Source organism: Eumetopias jubatus, unplaced genomic scaffold, assembly GCF_037043125.1.
Source record: "Eumetopias jubatus isolate StellerSeaLion01/CBP00866 unplaced genomic scaffold, mEumJub1_p1.0 scaffold_4, whole genome shotgun sequence".
NCBI lineage: Eukaryota > Metazoa > Chordata > Mammalia > Carnivora > Otariidae > Eumetopias > Eumetopias jubatus.
In genome coordinates, this window is record NW_028274810.1 from 1,010,351 (window position 1) to 1,032,957 (window position 22,607).

At 42.4% G+C, this 22,607-nt stretch overlaps 1 protein-coding gene across 3 annotated transcripts; it reads left to right on the forward strand.

Annotated features, from left to right (window-relative positions):
- The first annotated feature begins 14,050 nt into the window (after nucleotides 1-14,050).
- Nucleotides 14,051-17,286, forward strand: KPRP (keratinocyte proline rich protein). 3 transcript variants are annotated; one of them, XM_088022254.1, is made up of 3 exons: nucleotides 15,487-15,750; nucleotides 15,790-16,070; nucleotides 16,149-17,286. In XM_088022254.1, exons 1-3 carry the CDS (start codon nucleotides 15,499-15,501, stop codon nucleotides 17,284-17,286), a joined length of 1,671 nt encoding a protein of 556 aa, XP_087878380.1. In that variant the 5' UTR covers nucleotides 15,487-15,498. The 3 variants fall into 3 exon arrangements, with proteins under 3 accessions (XP_087878378.1, XP_087878380.1, XP_087878379.1); XM_088022252.1 differs by adding an exon at nucleotides 14,051-14,073 and having other exon boundaries at nucleotides 15,471-17,286; XM_088022253.1 differs by having other exon boundaries at nucleotides 15,499-16,070.
- The last annotated feature ends 5,321 nt before the right edge of the window (nucleotides 17,287-22,607 follow it).

Here is a 22,607-nt window from a genome sequence, read left to right on the forward strand (position 1 = left end):
TCCAGAGGGGGTTTATTAACCTGGCTGGTTAGATCAGGGTCCTGATTTAGGGCCATTCAGGCATGGATATAGGGTACCTCAATCCATTTGCCCTGTTGCCTGCGGAAGACATCTAAATGATAGGCCATACTGAAGCTTAATGTCCCATTAATGAGCCATTTCCCCTCATCTCCTGAGGAGTACTGAAGCTGTGCAGTGTTACAGAAGACCAGTCCTTTTTTAAATCTTGCAATCCAAATTGATTCCAGTGGCCTAAAAGGCATGCCAAGGTAGAGTCCTTTGCAACCAAAGTAGAAGCCTAGAGAAGGTCCATTACCAAAAATGCCCCCTGACTCCCACACTGGATATGTCAGAGATTCCGGGTGTCAAAAGTGACCAGAGGTGTCCCTTGAACAAAATTGCTATTGATCGCCATTCTGCCCTAAAGGCCCTGCAGTAGGAATGCCGGCGTCCCCTCCCTTCCCCATTGCATCCTAAGCTACAAATGAGTGCTGGTGAATGGACTGAAAGAGTGTGTCGGGTCATGTCAAGCTGTAAAAGCCCTGTTGTGTTATGAAGGCTGTGAAGAACCCACCATTTTTAACACATGGAAAACACTAGAAAAGTTTTACAAGGAGAAATTACCCAATTTTGTAACTTAAGTAGTCAGTAGGGGACACTAATGAAAAACAGTAAAGATAGAAATCCATCATGATCTAAGCAACATTCCAACACATGTAGTCCTTACAGCTGACATCCCTAGGAAACAGTCCCTGGTTGGGTTTTAATTCAGTCGGGTACTAGTTTTGGCTGGCTCCTAAGGGAGGCCCCATGGCCAGAAGTGGCTAGACCAGAGATGTGGAGAGGATCACATTAGACCAATGAGGAGGAAACCTCACACAGTAATATTTAGATTGGCAGCTGTGCTAGTGACTTAGGTGTCTGTCCCATGCCCCAGAAAGACAATTTATATAAGAATAGGAATAAAGAAAGGGCATCAAGTTTCTGGGTCTTATTACCATTCTGGTCAGGCTACTAACTTCCAGCCAAAAGGCAGGCTTTCTCCTCCACCACAGAGTAGCCATGGGCTAGAGGATTGCAGCCTGAGCATTCTACTTGAAAGTGTTCCAGTAAGACTCCTTGAAAAGCCCCTGAAATGAAAGTAAGGGAAGATAAGAGGAATTACCACGTTGCACTGAGGCTCAGAGTCCAGGTGAAAAGACTCGAAGCCCCATGTAAGGGCGCCCAAATGATGAAATGATGTGATTTGAAGTTTTGGCTTTGTGAGTGAATGGCTAAGAAACAATTCTTGAAATGTTTTTGGTGCAAAAAGGTGATTTTATTATAGCATGGGGACAGGACCCATGGACAAAAGAGCTGCACTGGGATTGTAAGGAGTGACTGATGATATACTTTTTAATTAGTGGGGTTTAGGGATAGCATAAGTCTCTAAGGAATTTGGAAGCAAGGCTTTCTTTCAGGACCTTGAGGAGCTAGCTGCTGGTTACTTTTAGTCTTTTATAAAACTTAAACATTAAGGCACTGAGGCAGCCATGAGTTCCTTGAGGAAGGTCACACTCTGCATGTTACAGGTATCTATCAGTGGCTGCAAGCTGTAAGGAAATTTAATTTAAGCTACATTTCTCTTGCCTTTGTTTCCCTCATCACTAGTACTATATCTAACAGCAAAAGTAGGAAGCAAGCCAAAGGCACATCAGATAGAAGGTGGATGAGTCATTATTACATAGTCATACAGGGTCTGTGAGTCAGTGTTTCAAATGAATGAACTAAAGCAACACACAATACATAAATAAGTGAAAAAAGCAATTCTGCAAAGATTATATGCAGCATGATGTCCTATTTCTAAGTTTAAAAGAAGCAAAATATCTCATTTTTGTCTACTGTATATGGTTGGAAATAAACTATGTGAAATGGAAAGTGTGGTATCTATAAAAGTCTAAAAGTGCTTTTTTTGGAAATAAGTATTTTGGTTGGGGACAGCATGGTGGGGTTTGTGGGACAGGAACCTATGGTTAGAGGTGGGCTAATTGTCAAATCCTGGCTTTCATTTGGGTGGGCTCCCTAGTCTTTTTATATTATTAAAATGAATGAATGAGTGAATGAGTGAATGAACAAACAAACGAGCAGATGGATAGGTCAACAAACTAATGAGGGGGAGGACAGTGTATCGGATTTCTCTAAGTCTGTACATCTGAAGTCTTGTGTTGCCAGAAATTCATTAACTTATATAATTTTCTAATTTGATTCTCACAAATGTATAATTTTGGTTACCCATTAATTTTATAAATAAGGAAATTGAGTTCCAGAGAAGTTAAATAAGTCATCCATGGTCACACAGTAAGAACAAAGCCAGCTCCCTAACAGTGTCTGAGCCTTTCACTCCTGTTCACTCCTCTTTCTCCTCACCTCTCCTGGGCAGTGTTATCTCCTGTGGCCTCAGTTAACACTGTTACTCTATAGCTAAGAAGCCCTTCTTAGAGAGCCCTTCATTGATCCTTGAATCTAAAATAGCCCCCTTGGCACTCAAGCACATAACTATGCTTTATGTTCTTCATTTCACATATCACCAACAACTGGTTTCTTATTTATTTACTTTTGTGCCCTCCTCTTCCCATTTTAATGTGAACTTCCTGAGAGAGTGAACCTTGTTACTTTGCCCAATACCATCTCTCCTATATCTAGAATGGAATATTGTGGATGCATGAAAAATGTTTTTTATCTACCCGGCTCCTAGGTCAGAGTTCATACATTTTCCTGAGTTTCAGATGGCATCATTTGGGTGCCTTGCAGATTTTACCAATCAAAGTCACCATTCTCGTTTCAAATTCAAAATTTACAATATAAAAATCATTCTCTAGGGGCTCTTGGATGGCTCAGTCAGTTAAGCTTTGTTACTCTTGGTTTCAGCTCAGGTCAGGATCTCAGGATCCTGAGATAAGACCTACTTAGGGCTTGGCACTCAGTCCCCAGTCCTCTGGAGATTCTCTCTCCCTCTCCCTCCCCATCTGCTCCAGGCCTCCACTTTGCCTGCTTATGGGCACAAGCACACACTATCTCTCAAAAAAAAAAAAAAAATCTTATAAAACCGTTCCCTAGCCCTCCATTCATCAAACCTCCTCTCTACTGATTTCAAGTCAGAGAATAGCAACATCATTTGCCCAGTTCAAAGCTTGAAGACATCTGGATAATTGTCTCTCTTGTGCCCCCCTTCCTCTTCATTGGCCAATGACAGGTGGAAGTGTCATTAAATTAAGTTATACTCTGGCAAATGTGTGGGAATGCTTTTTGTGAAATAATGATTAATTCCACTTAAGTTGGTCATTTTAAGTGTTTTATTACATTATTGAAATTTTTCTTTCATTGGTAATACATATGAACTAAATACTTACATATTATTTCAATGAAATTCTGGTTGTACAACATTGAAGTAAGTCACTAACTTCTCTATGCTCAGTGTACTCTTCTGCCAGAAAGGACTAACACAATCACATAACTCATAGGGTTGTTGTAAGGATTAAATGAGTTACTATGTGCAACTAAATGGCTTAGGACAGGACAATAACTATTTGCTCTCATGTGACACAAGACCGTCAGGAACACATTTATTTCACAGATTACAGTTTTTCTGCAAACCACCATCATGATCAAACTTACCTTCATCATTAATATCAACATCATCACCATTATATGGCTACTCCCAACAATGACCTTGGTCTTTTGAACCAACCTCCATAACTAACCCAGCCCACATTATTCTCTTCTTTCCTGAATATCTAAAACTCTTGTGATCAGTTCTGCACATTCCACACTCAATTGGATACTGTCTTAGTTTTTGTTTTGGCAAGCCTCAAGAAATAGTGGTTATCTCATCTCTGGCCTTTCTTCTTCCTTATAAAGTTGTTTTCCACTTCTCAATTATTTACCACTTTATAAATGCAATTCATTAACAGAAAGGATAAGTAATGACTTCTACTCACACATCTTCTTTGAAATCAGTCTCTCTGAGGTCACTATTGATGTCCTAACGGCCACATGGAATGGACTCCTTGGGAAATTTTGCAATGATGATCACCTTCTCCTTAGGACTCTTTGAATGCAAGTCTTTTTGTTCTCTTTTTCTTAGGCTAATACTCACCATTCCTATGCTGCCCATTCTATTTCCTCACCTGTTGTCCATCAGTGATGTCTTAGAGTCCCAAGTTCTCTGTGATCCTGAAAATATGATGACCTCATTCTTGCCATATCATCAACCAGATACCATGTCCTTCTCCAGTTGGGTTACATGACTTCCCTTAAGCTCCAATAGCACCCAGGGCTTATGTCTAACAGAGAAGTCATATGAACCCTCATCTGTCTTCCATGCTGGCTCATGATGGCCTCGAAGGCAGGAATAATTATTTTTGACAATTTATTTTTATAACATTCTTTGATAAATCAACAGGAGAAACAACCAACAGCATTGAGATATGAAGATACAGAGATTCAGGTGGGCCACGGGATGGGACACGTGAGAGCTGAGACCATGTCGTGAAGCCCCAGTTCTTACTCTTAATTATTTCTGAAGTCATATGACCAGGCCTAAATGACTTCATACTCCAGATAATGTTGGCTCGTTGCAAACTGTTTCAGAAATGATTATTTTTCCATTAGGTGAGCATCATGATGTAATAAAAGTGGCTGTAATGTTAAGTAATAATAATAACAATTTGATTGTGATAATAATGATAATTGTGTTTATTGAGGGTCTGTTCATGGCTTGACTTGTCACATACCTTTTATTTAGACTTTACAACCACCTATGCAGCAGATATTGTTTACATTATATATATGTCAAAATTAACCAAGGCTCAAAGAGAGTAAGTGACTTGCTGTTCCACACAGCTGCTTGGAGGGACAGCTACAGGATAAGCCCAGGCATGTCTGCCCCCAGAGACCTTGCCTTTTTCCTGGGGTGCTCAGTCTCCTGACTGGTTTTACTTCTTGAGATCCAGTAACATAAAATGTGGATTGTGTCTGAGGGTGCCTAACACTAGCATAGAATCAACAATCCATTATCTGGGTTAAGATAAATAGTCCCCACACCTGTGTCCCTGTTTCTCCTCCAGTAACCTCCACACCACCCCCGCAGGACACCCAGAGTCTGCTCTTGCCATACTTCTGCTTAGAACTGTGGCTTGCCATCTGAGGATATACACCTGGTGGCGCCTTCCTCCTGTCCACACTCACTGGCATCTTTCAGTTCTGTGAATGTGCCATCATCCCTCCTGTCTTCCTTGCTGTCTCTTCACACACATGTTCTAGCATGCTCCAACATGCTCCAGTGCTTCTCCTTATCCTTAGATCTCAGCCCCATGTTCCCTTACTCAGGAAAGCCTTTTCCCGCCTCCCTGGCAGCATTCAGGCTCCGTGAACCTCTGTCCAATGCTAATCAGGGATATCATTGACTATCCGTCTGGCCCTATGATTAATGTTTGTCTCTCCACTTGACCAAAAGCTCTCTAAGAAGGGGGAGGGGGGCTACATTCCTTTGTTTATCTTACCACTGTAGCCCCAGGGTGTAGCACAATGCTTTATACACAGTAAATACCCACCAGCTGAATGAAAAATGCATGCAGGGGCAAATGAATGAATCAGCATCACCGACATTATCACCATAATCCCTTCAATCTGTATTAGTACTGAAATACCTTTATTAATTGCTCCAGCACCTGGGATATACATATGCTGAAATATATTTGTAGTCTATCTGAAATTGTATTCAACTGCACATCCTGTATTTTTATATGCTAAATCTGGTGACTCTATCACAAACACTTGTCTTTTTATGCTATGGGCCACTCAGTTTCGTGTTTGGAAGTTCACAGTCCCATTCTCCCACTGGTGACTATCTGTGGCGTTTTCTCCAGAGAGAGAAAGTCAAGTCTTAGAAAGGCATTAGCTCCTGATTCTCCCTATTTAAGTGCTCCCCTTTCTAGGCTCCTACCCTATGCTTACATCTATCAAAGCTCTTACTTATCACCCTGCATTGCAAATGTCTACTCATCTATGTGTTTTCTTCATTAGACTGCAAGCTCCTTGAGGGCAGAGGCTGTAAGTAGCTGCTCAGAGAGTGTTTGTTGAGTGAATGGATGATGACTACCTCTAATCCAATTCTAGGATTCCAATAGGTGATCTATAAATACTTTTTGAGTGAACCATATTTAATAAACTCCACTTCATGAAATAGATCACATTCTTTTCGCATAGAGTATTTGAGATAATGACTATTAATAGGGAATATATAAAAAAGAAGTCATCACTAAGAAGAATACATATACTATTTCCTTGGATTATGGGTCAGTTTCCAGGGAACATGTCAGTCTGGGTGATTTGTGTTCCCAAGATGCTTGGGGAAGATGCCTGACTGAGGTTCCCTAGGGATATTGTAGGAGGTACCATATATGGCAGGGAGGCTGGATCTCCAAAAGCCTATGATTCTATGCTTCATGAATGTGATTTAGGCTTTACCAAGATTTAGGGATGTGTGTGTGTATCTGTGTGTGTGTCTGTATACAATATGTTCACATATGTACATATACATGTAAATATATGTATATAATCTTTACTGAAATTAATTCACATTTCATACAGTTCATCTATTTAAAGTTTACAATTCAATGTTTTAGTATATTCACAGAGCTGTATAATTATCACTGCAATCTAATTTTAGAATATTTCATCACTCCAAAATGAAATCCTGTGAAATCATGAAACCATTGTAAGTCACACCCCATTTCCCCACACTTTAATTTCTGTTCCCACAGATTTGGCTCTTCTGGACATTTTATAGAATGGAATCATACAGGGGTGCCTGGGTGGCTCAGTCGGTTAAGTTTCTGACTCTTGATTTTTGGCTCAGGTCATGATCTCAGAATCATGAGATCGAACCCCATGTTGGGCTCTGCTCTCAGTGTGGAGTCTGCTTGAGATTCTCTCTTTCCCTCTCCCTCTGCCCCTCCCCTCCACTTGTGCACACTCCCTCTCTCTAAATAAATAAATAAATAAAATCATAAAAAAAAAAAAGAAATGGAATCATATAATATGTGGTCTTTTGTGACCAGCTTCTTTCACTTAGCATAATGTTTACAAGGTCTATCCATGTTGTAGCATGTATCAGAATTTAATTTTTTTATGGTAAATACATATTCCATTGTGTCAGTATACCACTTTGTGTTTATCCATTCATCAACTGATGGACCTTTGGATTGTTGCCACAATGTGGCTACTGTAAATATGCTGCTACAATGCATTTATGTACAAATTTTTGAGTAGATGCATATTTTCATTTTGCTTGGTGATATTCTCATTTTGGTAGAAGTGGTTTGGTGGATCAAATGGTTACTCTGTGTTTAACTTGAGGAATTGCCAAACTGTTTTCCACAGTGGCTGCACCATGTACATTTCCACCAGCAATGTATTGAGGGTTTCAATTTCTCCATGTTTTCCCCAACACTTGTTATTGCCTATTTCTTTTCTTTTCTTTTTTTTTATTATAGTCATGCTAATGGGTATGAAGTGCTATGTCATTGAGGGTTTGATGTGCATTCCCTTGATGACCAATGATTTTGAACATATTTTTATGTGCTTGCTGGCCATTTGTGTATCTTCTATGGAAAAAAAATTATTCAGATCCATTGTCCATTTTTAAATTGCCACATCTTTTTATCATTCAGCTGTAAGTGTTCTTTATATATTCTAGATTCAAGTCCATTTTGAGATATATGATTTACAAATATTTTCTTTTATTCTATGGGTTATCTTTTCACATTTTTTGAGGTTCAAAAATTTTTTTTATTTGAGTATAGTTGACACACAATGTTACATTAGTTTCAGGTGTACAATATAGTGGTTCAACATCTCTATATGTTATACTGTGCTCACTAGAAGTGTAGCTGCCATCTGTCATTATACAATACTATTATAGCATCATTCACTATATTCTCTATGCTGTGCCTTTCATCTCTCTGACTTATTCACTCCATAACTGGAAGCCTGTATCTCCCACTCCCCTTCACCCATTTTTCCCGTCCCCTAAACCCCCTTCTCTCTGACAGCCATCAGTTTGTTCTCTGTATTTATAGGTCTGATTCTGCTTTTTGTTTGTTCATTTATTCATTTTTTGTTTTTTAGATACAACATATGAGTGAAATCTCAGTAAGACTTATTTCATTTAGAATAATACACTCTAGGCCCACCCATGTTGTCGCAAATGGTAAGATCTCATCTTTTTTATGGCTGTGTAATATTCCGTTGTATATATACATTCCACTACACACACACACACACACAGAGGTAATTTTTATCCATTCATCTATCAATGGACACTTAGTTGTTTCCATATCTTGGCTATTGTCAATAATGCTGCAATAAACATGGGGGTGCATATATCTTTTCAAATTAGTGTTATCATTGCCTATGGACATCTTTTCACTTTCTTGATGATACGATTTGCAGCACAAAAGTTTTTAATTTTTATGAAGCCCAATTTAACTATTTTTTATTTTATTGCTTCTGCTTTTGGTGTTGTATCTAAGAAACTGTTGACTAATTTACTTCTATGTTTTCTACTGAGAATGTTATAGTTTTAGCTTTTGGGTTGTAATCTATTTTGAGTTAATTTTTATGTACAGTATGAAGAATGATATATTTTAATCTTAATTTCACCTGTGTACTCTTATGAACATTATTATACAAATTTATCTTCTTATCTTTCTGTATATATATCTAATGCTGACACTATTATCACAGCTCTATATTTATTTATTTCATTGTTCTACCTCAATCTATAATTTTCTCTCTTTTTCTCTTTCTCACTCTATTTCTATCTTTATAATTTGAATCAATTATTAGAACCAGAAGTAACTTCAGAATTTACCAGTTCAACTGAGACCCAGAGAATTTAAGTGATTTTTCTGGAAGCCATACAAATTTTAATGTCTTCTTTGTGTTAATAAAAGAGATTTACAATAAATAAAGGAATTTTACAGTAATAAGTTAACCTCAAGATTATATTTTGGCAAAAACATATATATAATAAGGTTCCAGTCTCTAAACTGGAGGGTAGTTTATCTTTGAAATCCACAGCAAACAAGTAATTCAAACATAAAAGAGGAATCTATATCTTTATATTCAATTTAGTGAAATCTCATCTTCTTTCTAGCCAACTTATATCTACTGAAGTCTTTCTTGGTATCCTATCAGGCAACCAACTCTTTTAATTGGCTCCTGGGACTTACTACTAGACTGATTTTCATAATGTCATTCAACAAACATTTAGTGGACACTTTCTAGGAACATGGCTTTCTGCTAGACACAGCCTTCTGCCACCAAGATGCTCATCATCTAGAGAAAAAAACAGACCCATTGGTAAAGATGTGCATTATTTGTAGGTCCCATAAAAGAAGACTGTTGGGGCCCCAGTGTGGCTTATTTCATCTGAGGCAATGGTAATAGTAGATCTAAGTGAGGCTTATGGAGACCTTGGAGTGATACAAATTCTAGCAGATGTCTGACACATAGGGGAATGGGGTGGGTGGGGAGAAAGGGTCAGGAGACAGTGTTCTGAGCAGAGGAAAGAATTCTGAGAAAAGTCATCAGACATGAAGCACCAGCCTACAATGGGAGCACATAACTGAGCAGCAGGATGTGGCATAAGGTTTCTCTGTAACCAAAGACAGCTTGGCATTTGATGTATCTTTGCCAGCTTGCCAGCGTAAAAAACCCCTTTTACACTTTTCTAAATCACTGGATATTGATAACACAACGATGCTACACCGATTATATCCTACAAGGCTGAGCTTCTGATGAAGCAGGACTGTCCATTCGCCATGGTGACAAATGTCAGAGTTTACTGTGATTAAAAGAGTAGTTGGTTTAGTTCTGCACTAGACTCAGAGTATTACTGTTTGATGGTATGAGTGTTACAAGATAGTCAGTAACCCTTTCAGAGGCCCCAAATTCTCTGTATAAGCAGGAGTACAAGTTGTCTAGCCTAGCTTTTATCCCGCTGAGGAAATGTACATATATTACTATTAAATTTAATTGAGGCAACATTATCAAATTTGCAAAATGTGAAAAAGAGTTAAAGTAGATATATAACTCTACTCTGGGTCTTATACCTACTTCCTGGTTTCTACACATTTTCTGTTCATGAATTTCCAACTCCAGCCTCTCCCTGTGTCCTTCTACATCTTTACATCTCCTTGTATGTCCTTTTGATGTTCCCAATCACCATCCCTCTTGTGCTTGCTTCCTCTTTTATTTTTAATGTCTCTGTTAAAGGTGGTTGCAAACAGAACTGGGGAGCTCTTCTGCTCTGTTTAGTATTGACTTTTCTTTGTTCTCTCTCACAGAGAGGTGTTCTTATTTCTTTATCTATTAAACAGCCATTTGGTGACAATCTATGATAGTATTTTGTGCCTTACCTTTACCCTAGTTGACACATAGGTACTATGTGGTTTAAATACACATCTGATCCACTGAAACTGGACTGGGGAGGACAACTCAGTAGTATCCGGGTGACAGGATAAAACCGTGATTACTCCAATTCTTGAGGGTAGAGGTCATAAGATTCTGATAATTTATATGGAAAGATTGAAAGCTATCTGAGATGACAAATATTACTTGCATTTCAGGGGTGAGTCCCTGCACCTCCAGTATTATAGTGATAAGAGGGGACTCAAATGAAAAGAAGAATGTGAATGATACAAAGCGAGAAGTTTTATCAAATCAGTTTAAAAACATACATCTTTGAAAAGCGAGGTAAGTATTTATTCTAGCTCTTAGGATCAAGTCATCTTAACACACTAGTGAACTCTGTTAAGGTTCAGCAAGCCTGGGCCCCAAAGGATCATAACTCCTAAAAAGGGTCTCATAGTACAACAAAACATAGAGTGCCTCTCTATGTATCTGTAACTCAAGGTAACTTTGTCTCACTGTGTATCTACTTCCTGAGCCTCTATCTCTAGATAACTTGGCTTTGAATCCTGGTTCTGCCATTTCCAAGCTTGTGACCACCAACAATTTACTACTACTTTGAACTTTGATTTTCTCAGCTATAAAATAATGATAATTATTTTATTATCACCAGGGCTATTTTAAAGATGAAGAGAGTTAAAATATGTCAAATTCTTAGCCAAGAGACAGTTATATAACAAGAGCTCAGTCTCAGTCAGTTATCTCTGGATTCATGCATGCCTTTTGAGTTGCCTCCATCTTTTTAAATTAATGCATCTATATATGTTGCTATCCCTGTGCCTCTGTGTCTCTTTCACATGACCTATTTCACTCCCAGCTTGTACACTTTATACTTCTGTATATTTTTAATCTCTAACTCATTTCTATCTTTTGCTCTATATTTCATTATATCTACCTCTATTTTTATCATTTTTATAGATATCTACTCAGCTCTCTTTTGATATCTTTATATCAATTTTATAAGTCACTACATTGTTATCACCTGTTCCTCGGTTTATATGGTTATATGTCTAGCCATGTATATTTCTAAATAGCCCCCTCTATCTATAGATATTGTTGAAAACTAACACCCAACCTCCTGGTCATTTGCAAGACTTATCCACAGCATCCTCCTCCATGACTCTCCTCCCACCTCTCTCTGAAAAAAAGCAGGAAGCAGGAAGTAACAAGGGTCACAGTGCTCTTTGGTCTTTGGATTGGACAATATCAATTCATTCTCCAGTGGTTTAAGATGCGTGAAACAAGCCCAATTTCATGCCATTCTTCCATTCCTTTCTTTGATATTAATTCAGGAATCTAGAGATACAAAGAGGAAGAAGTTAGAAATTCCTTCAGGAAGTGTACATCCTATCAAGAGATGAGTGAGGGAGACTCTGGGACTCAATAATTCACATTCTGGTGAGGCCAGCTGGTCTATGTTTTCAGTTTTTATTCTTCACTGATTTCCTGAATACTTTCTAGGCCAATATCAAGCCCAGGGCTATACACGTTCAGAGCACCTTGGCCAAATTGTGTGATCAGAGAACTACTTTCTCTGTTGTAGTGGAAAGAGTCCTGATCTGGGACTAGAGCTACCTGGAGTCTTATCTCTCCAACACAGCCATTAACTTTAAGCCCCAGAGAGGTTCCTCTTTCGGGGCTTCGGAGTCCTCAGCTGTAGAATGACAGGGTGGGACTGGAAAATTTCTGGGGACCCTTTTGCTTTGACCTTCTGAAAGTCTATGATCATATGCACGTTTGAAATGATATCTGGAGACCCCCTTTGGAATGAGCGTTGGGACCCAGAACTTGGACTCTGAAGTCAGGTGGACTTGGGCAGAGACTTCTCCATAGGAGGGACTGGTATGTGCACTGTAGGTCACAAAGCACTTTCATACCCATTATCTGATTTTATCTTCATGAAAACCTAGTGAGGCATTTTTTACTCCCATCTTCATATGAGGAAACTAAAGCCCAGAGAGCTAATTGGGTAAATGAGTACTAACTACTTTAGATCAGCTGTCTCATTTAAGTCACATGATAATCCTATGGCTTTTCCAATTTTTCTTCCTCTTTTTTATTTCTCTTCTTATATCTTTTTCCTCCTCTTCACGTTCTTCTTCTTATTTCCATTTTATAAATAAGCAATCTGAGGCTCATGGAGGTTAAGTAGCTTTCACCCATTAACAAGTACTAGAGTTCAGATTCAATCCCAAATCTGTCTAAAGTCTGTGCTCATAAGCTTGGTCAGAATCTTAAATGCCTAGAGAGGTTGGAAGATTACATAAAAAAGTGAAATGATCCAGGCAGAAGGATTATTTCACTTTCCCTTAATCTCACCAAAGGAAAACAAGAGCATAAGTAAAATAATAAAAAGAAACTATAATTTGCATTGCATTGCAGATATATTATAGAATGATGGAGAATTGTAGAACATGTAAGTAGATGTAGAACATAAAAATATATGCCCTATCTAAGAGGGACACTATTAATTATTTGGTTTATGGAAATTAGGCTCACCTATGACATATCTTTTGATATTAGAGGAAAAGCTGGATGTCTAGAATCTTAAGTACAATTTTTCTTTTTCTAAATATGTATGATTACTTATTAAATTATATAAACAAAAATTATGTAGGCAAAAAATAAAAAGATGTCTCATCCTGACTGTATCTGGCTCACAGGATGCCAGGTTAGTACTTTTGTCCTGCACTATGCTGTCTTCAAGGACTACTCCATAGCATTAGCTGAGCACCTGCTGTAAAGCCACCAGGCTGCTCAGCTCAGGAGTAGAAGTAAATGCTGTGCCTTGTTGCTTACGGTCAGCATTTACTCTGAGTGAATGTTAGATTTTGAGTATCATTCTTGGCTGGATGCTTTTGCATAAAATAATTGCCTTAACCCTCACAACAACTCTGAAAAGATTTAATTATCTTCATTTTTCAGTTGAGTATATTAATATTCAGGTTGATTTTAAAGGTCACCCAGCCATAAATAGCCAACCTGTGATGTTAGCTTCAGGTCTGACCATGTTCTCTTCATTCTGTAGTGTTGCATCTTTCAGGTGACTTTAATTGCTTCAAGTTAGGGAATTTTTCCTCTTTTTATATTTATCTGATGAGAACCTGACATAAAGAGGAAGTCAGGGGCCTGGAATCATCTTTCAGGACAGATGATACCTTTGCCACCCCTCATTATCTCCACCACCAGGTCTCCTAAGGATGGAGAAGAAACCAATAGGGTGAAGAAGGAGGAAGAAAACAAGAATCTGCTCCTTCATGGTCCAGAAGCTTTGACACTGAAGTGAGACACTCCCACATTCTGTAGGTGACTGCAAGGACAGACATACAGGGAGGGGACTGGCTGCTGGAATGCCAACCTGGGTGATGAGCCAGGCAGATGCCAACCAGCTGTCTCATGGTGTAATCCAGACCCAGAACCCTTTATATAAAGACAGCCCTCTGTCCAGATGCTTCAGCCTGAATGTCTGCCTGCTGTGAGGAGGGTGAGTCTTGTGGTTGGGTCCTGGGATTGGGGTAGGGATGTGTCTCAGGGGATGCCCAGATTCACAAGGGTGAGGCATAGTGAGGGAGGCGGGAACTGTAAGCAGAGGAAGAGTGGTACATAAACCTGAGGAGAAAAGTCTGGTAGACTTTTACAGGACATAAGAATATCTGTGGAGTTTTTGTGAAGAACTGAGGGTCTGAAGTCAGTGTATTTGCCTTTGATAATGCTGGCTTCCTGCTCAGATACCATTTTCCCACATCAGGACATCTCACCCTGGAAAAGATGCATTAGTAATTTACACTTTGTAAGAAGAGTTGTGTGTAGGGGGGTTATTTTCCCTAAGGGCATGTGTTTTTAGATATTCTTTATTAATGGAGAATGGAAGCTTTTGCCTTTCATTAGAAGCATTTTCAGTATATCTGGAGCTTATTGAGAAGTGTTTTGTTGGATGAGTTAATTGTTAAATCAGCCATCCTGCTGTGCTGGTCACTGGGCTGCCTGTATATGAGCAGGTGAATTTAGGGAGGGCAGAGGAATGGAGACTGCCCTCTGTTTCTCCCTGGATAAGTGTAGTGTTAGAGAGTATGCCTGAATCCCCCAAGTCATGTTTGTAATGCTCCTGTTGTGTAGGGGTTTATGTGTGCCTGAATGGAGTCTTGTGATTTAGGAATCTTTTACTTTTTGGGTTACTCCATCTTAGGCAGTCATTCCCTGCCTTTAAGAGTGGCTGGGGTAAAATATTTCTGAAGCCAGCAGATTGTCCAACTTCAGGTGATTTACAACAACAACTCGCCTGGGCAAGTTGCCATGGTGGTTCTGAGCCTTTCCAAGGCTGGTGTGTTTTGTTTGTGTGTGTTTTGCCTATGTCCACGAGGGTCATTTAAACAAATTCACCTAAAAATATTGAATGTAGATATGTTGGGTTTGAGCTGCCCAATAACTGACTGGATCCTTTACTTTCCAGTGGATGTTTTGAGTGCAGATGGTGCCTGAATGCTTGCTCCCATATGCTCATTTTTATATGATTGCACATGTGTGTGTTGTCAGTGCCATGTATGTGAGGATATCCAAGCTCCTGTGGGTGTGGAGACCCCACTTTGGGCTGCAGCCTTAGAAGCACCTCTACCTCCTGTAGAGTGCTCTCCTGCCACTTAGGACAAGGAATCCCGTTGTCTTTAACACCCTCTTGTGTTGGACACTGGTATGCCCACCCTCCAGGGGGAGACCCTGGATGCCTGCACCCTTGGCTGTGCCTTTGAAGTTCCCTCAGATCAGGACTTCAGTTAGGTCCTTTGGCAGATCCAAGACAGGTCTCATAGACAGTGGTGACTAATATTGGGTCCATCTAACTCAGTAAGTGTTCTAGGGTAAAGGTTGAGAGTTGGGGATGAAAGTACAGGGGAGAAGCAGGGTGTCTTCCCCTTCTTCCCAACAACTCACCCTCCTGACACTGATTTTTCTACCGTCAGGTCTCACTCACCTGCCTGCATCAGAACCATGTGTGACCAGCAGCAGATTCAGTGTTGCCTGCCACTCCCCCAGTGCTGTGTGAAGGGTCCCTCCTTCTACCCCTCCCAGTTCCCCAGTGCCAAGAGCCAGGTGGTGGTCCAAGCCCCTTGTGAGATGCAAATTGTGGGGTATCCCACATCATGCCCAGTTCAAGTTTCCCAGGTAAAATGCCAGGCTCCATGCCAGTCCCAGACTATGCAGGTGAAGTGCCAGGCTCCATGCCAGTCTAAGACCACCCAAGCAAAGTGCCAGGCTTCAAGCCAGTCTAAGACCACCCAGGTGAAGTTCCAGGCTCCATGCCAGTCTCAGATTTCCAGTGTTCAATGCCAGGCCCCATGCCAGCCTGAGGTGTCCTGTGTGCAATGTGAAGCTCCATGCCCTGTTCAGACCTGCTATGTAGAATGTGCTCCAGTTTGTTATACAGAAACTTGTTATGTGGAATGCCCAGTCCAGACCTTTGTACCCCGTCCAGCTCCTCAGCCTGTCCAGACTTACATGGCTTGTCCCCGAGTTTCCCAGACTCAGGGAAGATTCTCAACCCCGTGCCAGAATCAGGGCTCCCATGGCAGATATGTCCTGCAACGTCAGTCCCCAGCTTTCTACAGCAACTGCGCGCCACAGTTCCAATCCGGCACTTACTACAGCAACTGCGCCCCCCAGCGTCAGTCCCGGGCTTCATTTAGCACTTGTGCACCTCAGTGCCAGGCCCGAGGCTCTTATGGGAGCTTCCCCGCCCAGCGTCGCTCCCAGAGCACCAGCAGATGCCTCCCTCCTCGCCAGCTGCAACCTTCTTACCGCAGCTGTTCCCCTCCACGACGGTCTGAACCCTACTACAGCAGCTGGCTGCCATCAGCATGTTCTTCGAGTTCCTATAACTACTGCACCCCACCGCGCCGCTCTGAGCCCATCTATAGCAGTGGCTGTCCTCGGGGTCCCACTTCAGGCTGCTCTCGCAGATGTGGTCCCAAGTGCCGGATAGAGATTTCCTCCCCCTGCTGCCCCAGGCAGGTACCCCCTCAAAAGTGTGCGGTTCAGATTCCCCCCATCAGACGCTGCTCTGAGAGTTGTGCCCCACGACCCTCCTGGGATGCCTCCTGCCCAGAGCTGAGGCCACGTGTAGAGTCACGTCCACTCCCAAGTTTCTGTCCACCACGGCGTCTGGACCAAAGTCCAGAGAGATCACTGCAAAGATGCCCACTTCCTGCCCCATGTTCATGTCCACATCCTGCTCCACGGCCATATCCACTGCCATATCCACGCCCAGAACCACGTGCAAGGCCAGAGCCCCGCCCATGTCCTCCACCACGGCAACGTTCCGAACCCTGTCTGTGTTCAGAACCACGTCCAGCCCCGCGCGCAGTCCCACATCCTAGACCAGTGCAGCGTGAATTTCCCGAGTCACGTCCATGTCCACAGCCCTGTGAGCTCCCGGAACCTTATTCACTTCCAGAGCCAATTCCCCTTCCAGCACCCTGCCCGAGCCCAGAGCCCTGTGTGGAGCCTGGGCGCTGTCCCAGCAGCCCATGCTCGGGACCAAATCCAATCCCATGCCCGGGAGACCTAGGCTGCCATGAGTCCACCCCGTGCCGCCTGGACACCGAGGCCCCCAGCTGTGGCCCAGCTGGTTATAACCAGTGGCAAGGAAGTGGTGACAGCTTTGGACCTTGTGATGGGATTCCAGAGCCACAGGGTTTCAGTGATTGTGGAGACCAAGGAGGCACCTGTGTTGGACTGAAAGGAGGTTCTTCTGTTGGAACAAAGGGGGCTTATTTTTAAGGAAGCATGTTTGAGACATCCTTGCCTCTTGCCCTGAAAATGTCACGCCTCCTTTTCTAGCAACCTCAATTTCCAACGTTCTATGTGCATCTCTCCAAAGATAGTCGCAGTCTCCCTGCTGCAGAGGTGATGTCCAAACTCCATCTCATGTCATCTCAGGATCCACACCTGGGTTTCAGGCACCTCTCCAGCCTCACATCTGGCTCCTCCCCTGTACACATCCTCAGTTCTAGCCAAACCAGTCTGGCCACCAGGGCACATATGGGTGTCCCTGTCTCCAAGCCTCTGCTCACTCCCCACCCTCCTTGCATAGACCACTTCTCTGTTATGCCCAGCCTCTGAAATCCAGCCCATCTTTCAAGACCTTTTCCTTGGAGTCTTTTGTTTGTTCTTACCCACAGGAGCCTACACTGACTTCCTAGAACCCATTGCATTGTCCATACCAGCCATTTGCCAACTGTCTTGCAATGTCTCTTGAATTATCTCACTTTTAAGATGTGTCTGTTTTTCCTGACCAATAAGGTTATAAACTCCCATTTGAGTGGAGTGAGAATATCCCTAAAGTCCCTTGCTTCTCCTGGGGCAAACAGCTGCTCAGCAAATCTTGTGGGTTGGCAGCTTGAGCCATGATCTATCCTGACAGGCAACCCCAGAATCTGGGAGAGAAGAAGCCCTTCTCTGTAACAATAAAGATGATACCCTCATAGTCTGAGTCCTGCAGAATGTCTGTTTTTTATCCTTCCTGACTCTCTGGGATGAGCTTCTTTATAATTTTTTTTTCTTGAGTGTATTGTACCTGTGGTCTGAACTTTCCTTAACTGGGTAAGCTTCCTGGTGGGTTTTCTGTCTCCCCTCAGTGTTCCTGGTGTCTGGTGGGAGAAGCTGGATGAAAAGGCAGGAGGAATGAGGGAACAAGAAGAATAACTCTTGCTCCTCAATCTGGGGGTAAAAGTCTCAGGTCTAGGTTGGGCAGGTCACCCAGCTGTGGATGTCAGGAGAGAGAGGGGAGCTTGAGGAGAACTGGAAATTCTCTGTGATATTCCACAGGATACACTCTTCTTTTGTTCAGAATAAACTATTTGTCCTTTTCTTTTTTTTTTTTTTGACATTGTAAAAAAGGGAGCACCCACGGTTGTCTTTGTGTTCCTCCACGCTCCTGAATCCCACTGGGCATGAGTGGTCTTGGCAGCATGAAGGTGGGGCTTAGAGGGGCTGGAGAGAGAGGGGTGCCTCTTCTCCCCACTCACTGCCTATGAGTTGGGTGCTGTAGAATGAGTGCTCTTGAGGAGAACATTTCCCCAAATGGAGACAGTGCCCCGAGGCCACCAGGGTCTGTAGAGATAAAGGGGGTCCTCTTAAGAGGACAGCAGGGGGTGGCTCTGGCCTGGCCTCACAGATTCAGTTCCACAGTTGGGCACCACAGATCTAAGGCCTGGCTCTGAGGATGTCTTTCCCTTGCCCCAGGGATCTGGTTCTGCAGTGTCAGAGGTGGAGACCCAAGAGACACCCGGCAAAGGAAAACTGAGTTTCTCTATGTGAAGTCCATTCGTTCATTTATTTTTTTTACTGGCAAATATTCATTGCCTACCTATGAGGTGGGCACTAGTAAAAGGGACAGAAATAACTCTTCTTTGCTCTCAGAGAGCTTACAGCCTAGAGCACTGGTTCTCAGGGTGGTACCTGGACTAGCAGCGTCAGCACCACATAGGACTTTGTGACAAATACAAATGCATCACCCCAGACCTACTGAAGCAGAGACTCTGGGGGTGAGGCCTGGGAAGCCGGGTTTTAACCAGCCATTCAGGTGTTTCTGATGCCCAAGAATGTTTGGTTGTTACTGGTTTAGTAAAATACCTTATACATATAGAACATGAATATATGTATATGTATGTGTGTGATTTTCTGTATATATATCTTCTCTAATTTTCAGAATAGCCCATCACACAGGCATTATTCTCTCACCATTTTGCAGAGCTGGAAACCTAAGCACACAGGCCAAAGCCACACAGCCAGACTCAATTCCAAGCCTACGTTCTTTTCTACTACACATGGCATCTTTCATCTCAGTCATAGTCCCTGCCTCTTCCAGAGATATTTCCTGTATCAACCCAGTCATTTTTCCAAATTACTTTTATTGGACAGGTTATTTTTACCAGTTTTACCTTTGCCTCTTCTTTTCAAATCCAGGCTGCTCTAGGAGTCTATCTGCTCCGTGGCACAAGCTCCCAGGGGCCTGGCAGGGCCCAAATGACTCCTGTGAGGCACCGCTATTTTTCCATCACCTAGGCCCCTGACTGGGGGTGGAGGGAGGCTTGAAATACCCAGAGGGGGACTCTCATTAGATCTCTCCCCATGTTCTCTCAAACATACACTTAAACAAGGACCCTCTTGTCTGGAGGATGAGGGAAGAGCAGTCCATCTCCTCAAAACATGGAAGAAACACAGACCTGGGTGGGAGAGAAGGGCATTCACTCCTAGGAAGCCCCAGCCCCCTCAGGTTCAGGGTACAGGTCACCACACAGGTTCTTTGTTGCAATGACCCATGACCTGCTCTATTCTCTGGAGATAGACTCTGGCTCCCCAGGATAAGTAGGCCTGGATATGGAAAGATATTGGATGATGGCAGAATAGAGTGTCTCTGGGTGAGTCAGGCTGGGCCTGGGGCTCCCTCATAGACCAGGGCTGTGCACCAGCCAGCCTCAGTGCCATCTCCGTAGCCAGAGAGGCTCAGAGCCCGGTGCTTCTCTCTCCTGGGGCACTAGTCTGAACTGGGTCCTCTCACCTCTTCTGACAGCATGCTCAAGTTTGAGCCTCTAGGTAGGCCACCTGTGAAAAGCTACAGCCTATATATGGCAGCTCTAAAGGAAGAGGTGCCCAGGAGTGTGGGTCTGCTGTATCTGTTTGTATGCTGTAAAGTGTGGGGCTTCTAAAATGTATGCAGTGATGGGTTGCAACCCCAGAAGCATGGGTTAAGATCTCCTATGGCCCTTCAGCCTTGGCTTTTGACAGCCCTTCCAATCACCCCTTCCACTCCCCAGCCTCCACCCTTTCATGCTTGACCTGCCTTCCAGTGCTCTGCCTTTTCCTTCTATATCAACCATTTGAACAAAACTTGAAGGGCCAGGAATTGGAATTCCATAGTAAAAAAGACTATTTATAAAAGCCTGCTAAAGGTGCTCAAAGACCTGTGAGAGAATCTCTCTTTGAATATCACACTAACAATCTGAAGCAGTGCACAGGTTGCATGGTGTTGTTTCCATTTCAGGTGAACAGACTGTTCCCCAGAAATGCCAGTGCATCAGGCACATCACAAACAGTATGAAACAGAGGTCAAGCAGACTCCTAGGCTTGGCATTCAATACGAGGACCTGTCTTCCAGAGATGAGGGGCTAGTTAGTCTGAATGAATGTAAGAGAGATTGGGTCTAAAGACCATGCCTCCCACCCTGGAATCCTTCTTATATCTGTGTGTAGTTCTCTATCCTTTCCCTCTTTCTAAGCCTTCCTCCCTGGGATTAGCATCCTCACTGTCGAATGAGGGAATTGCACTAGATGTTTTCAGAAGTTCCTTCCAGACCAAGTGGGTTAGCCACAGTTGCTCTTTGTCACAGGCACTAGGCTAGGGTGGAATGACCTGGGAACCCACTTAAAGACACAGAACCCCCAGATCCATCCCCAGACCTATTTAAAGTGAATATTCTCTAGAGAGAGAATCTGGGACCTCCATCTGATAATTATTCTGATCAGCTGAGATAGAAACCATTGCTGTAGTGATAACCAGGGTGTGAGGGAGTTTATTCAATATCTGCAAGGAGAATTGAAACTTGCACACATCTGGCCACAGCACGAGAAGGAGGTGGACATGGTGGCAAAAATGGGGCTGACCACTAACTGTTTTTTATGAAAAATTTTATGTAATTACCCTATGAGAGAGTCAAATTTTCTACTCCTCAGTCTAGGAGCACCTCAAGACCAAAGAGTCTCTTCTTTCCTCTCAGTTAAATCCCTAACCACTGCCACCCCCAAAACCCAGAATTAGGCTCTTGTGCATGGCTTAGGGAAATGGATTGTCTGATATATGTTACAGATTTTTACTGGGAGAAGATAGGCCTAGTTTTGGTATATCCCTCCTTTACTCAGGCATTACCTAACCATTAAGAGGGAGGAATTCTACAATCCATAGTTTGTCCTACAGACTAGAATGGTCCTGGATGAATAAGCAAATAGAACTGTAATGCATAAGGGAATAGCTCAGCTCTTTATAATGGAATAGATATGTAGATAGTAGAAATCAGAAGACAGACAGTGTACACAATATATAGGAGAATAGCCAGGTAGTGAACAAGACTTGGTCCCTGGCCATAGCATACTCCTGATTTCTGGCCTGGTTGGATGTCCAGAGGATCCGCATTCCTGTGGCTTGAAACTAGTTAGGAAGAGAGGGTGATACATGATGATCCATGGGCTTCCCCATCACCAGGGACCATCAAACTCATTCCTCCAAAAGATGAAGCTTCCTGACCTGGAAGACTAAACTAGAAGTATCTGGAAGGCTAGAAATAACCCAAGCTATGCCAAACCCACCCATGATGTTCCTCACCACATCTTGTCATAGGAACCCTGAGCTAGGGTAACATCTTTTCTTTGTTCTTGACTATTATATCTGTCAGGAAGAAAACCATTTATCAACTTATATTAACACATCCGTTCACTTGAAAAAAATTTATTGAGACCTAGCTATCTGCCAGGAATTGTGCTTGGTCCTAGAAATACAATGGTGAGTAAGGCAGTGTCTTGCCCACCTTGAATTTGAGAGACAATAGAGTTTATGAGAGCTTGAACATGGGAGGCAGAGGGCACCATGGAAACCTGTAGGAGGGGCACTTAAGCAGCTCAAGTGCCTAGAAGAGGTGCTTACAGTCAGAGGTGTGAAAGATTGGTGGGAGTTATCTAATGAATGGAGGAAAGAGGAGAGAGTTCCAGGAAGAGACAATAACAGGTAGGCCATTGTCATTAAACTGACATCATGACAGACAATGCAGGGAGGAATATTTCCTCCTTACATGACCATCATTCCTAGTTCCAAACATGTCCATCTTCATCCTGCTCTAATGAACTTCTTATCAATATTTTAGAGTAAGACTTGAGAGGAAACTGACCTAAAATTTCAAGTGATTTCAAGTTATGAGGGAGGATTGAAGAACATGTCTGTCAACATGGGTTAGAATAATGGACCTAATCTGACAAGGTAAAATGTAATTAAGATAAAGGTGAAATTCTGAGTTAAGTTTAAGGTCTCCTGCACTTGTAGAAGATGAGTAG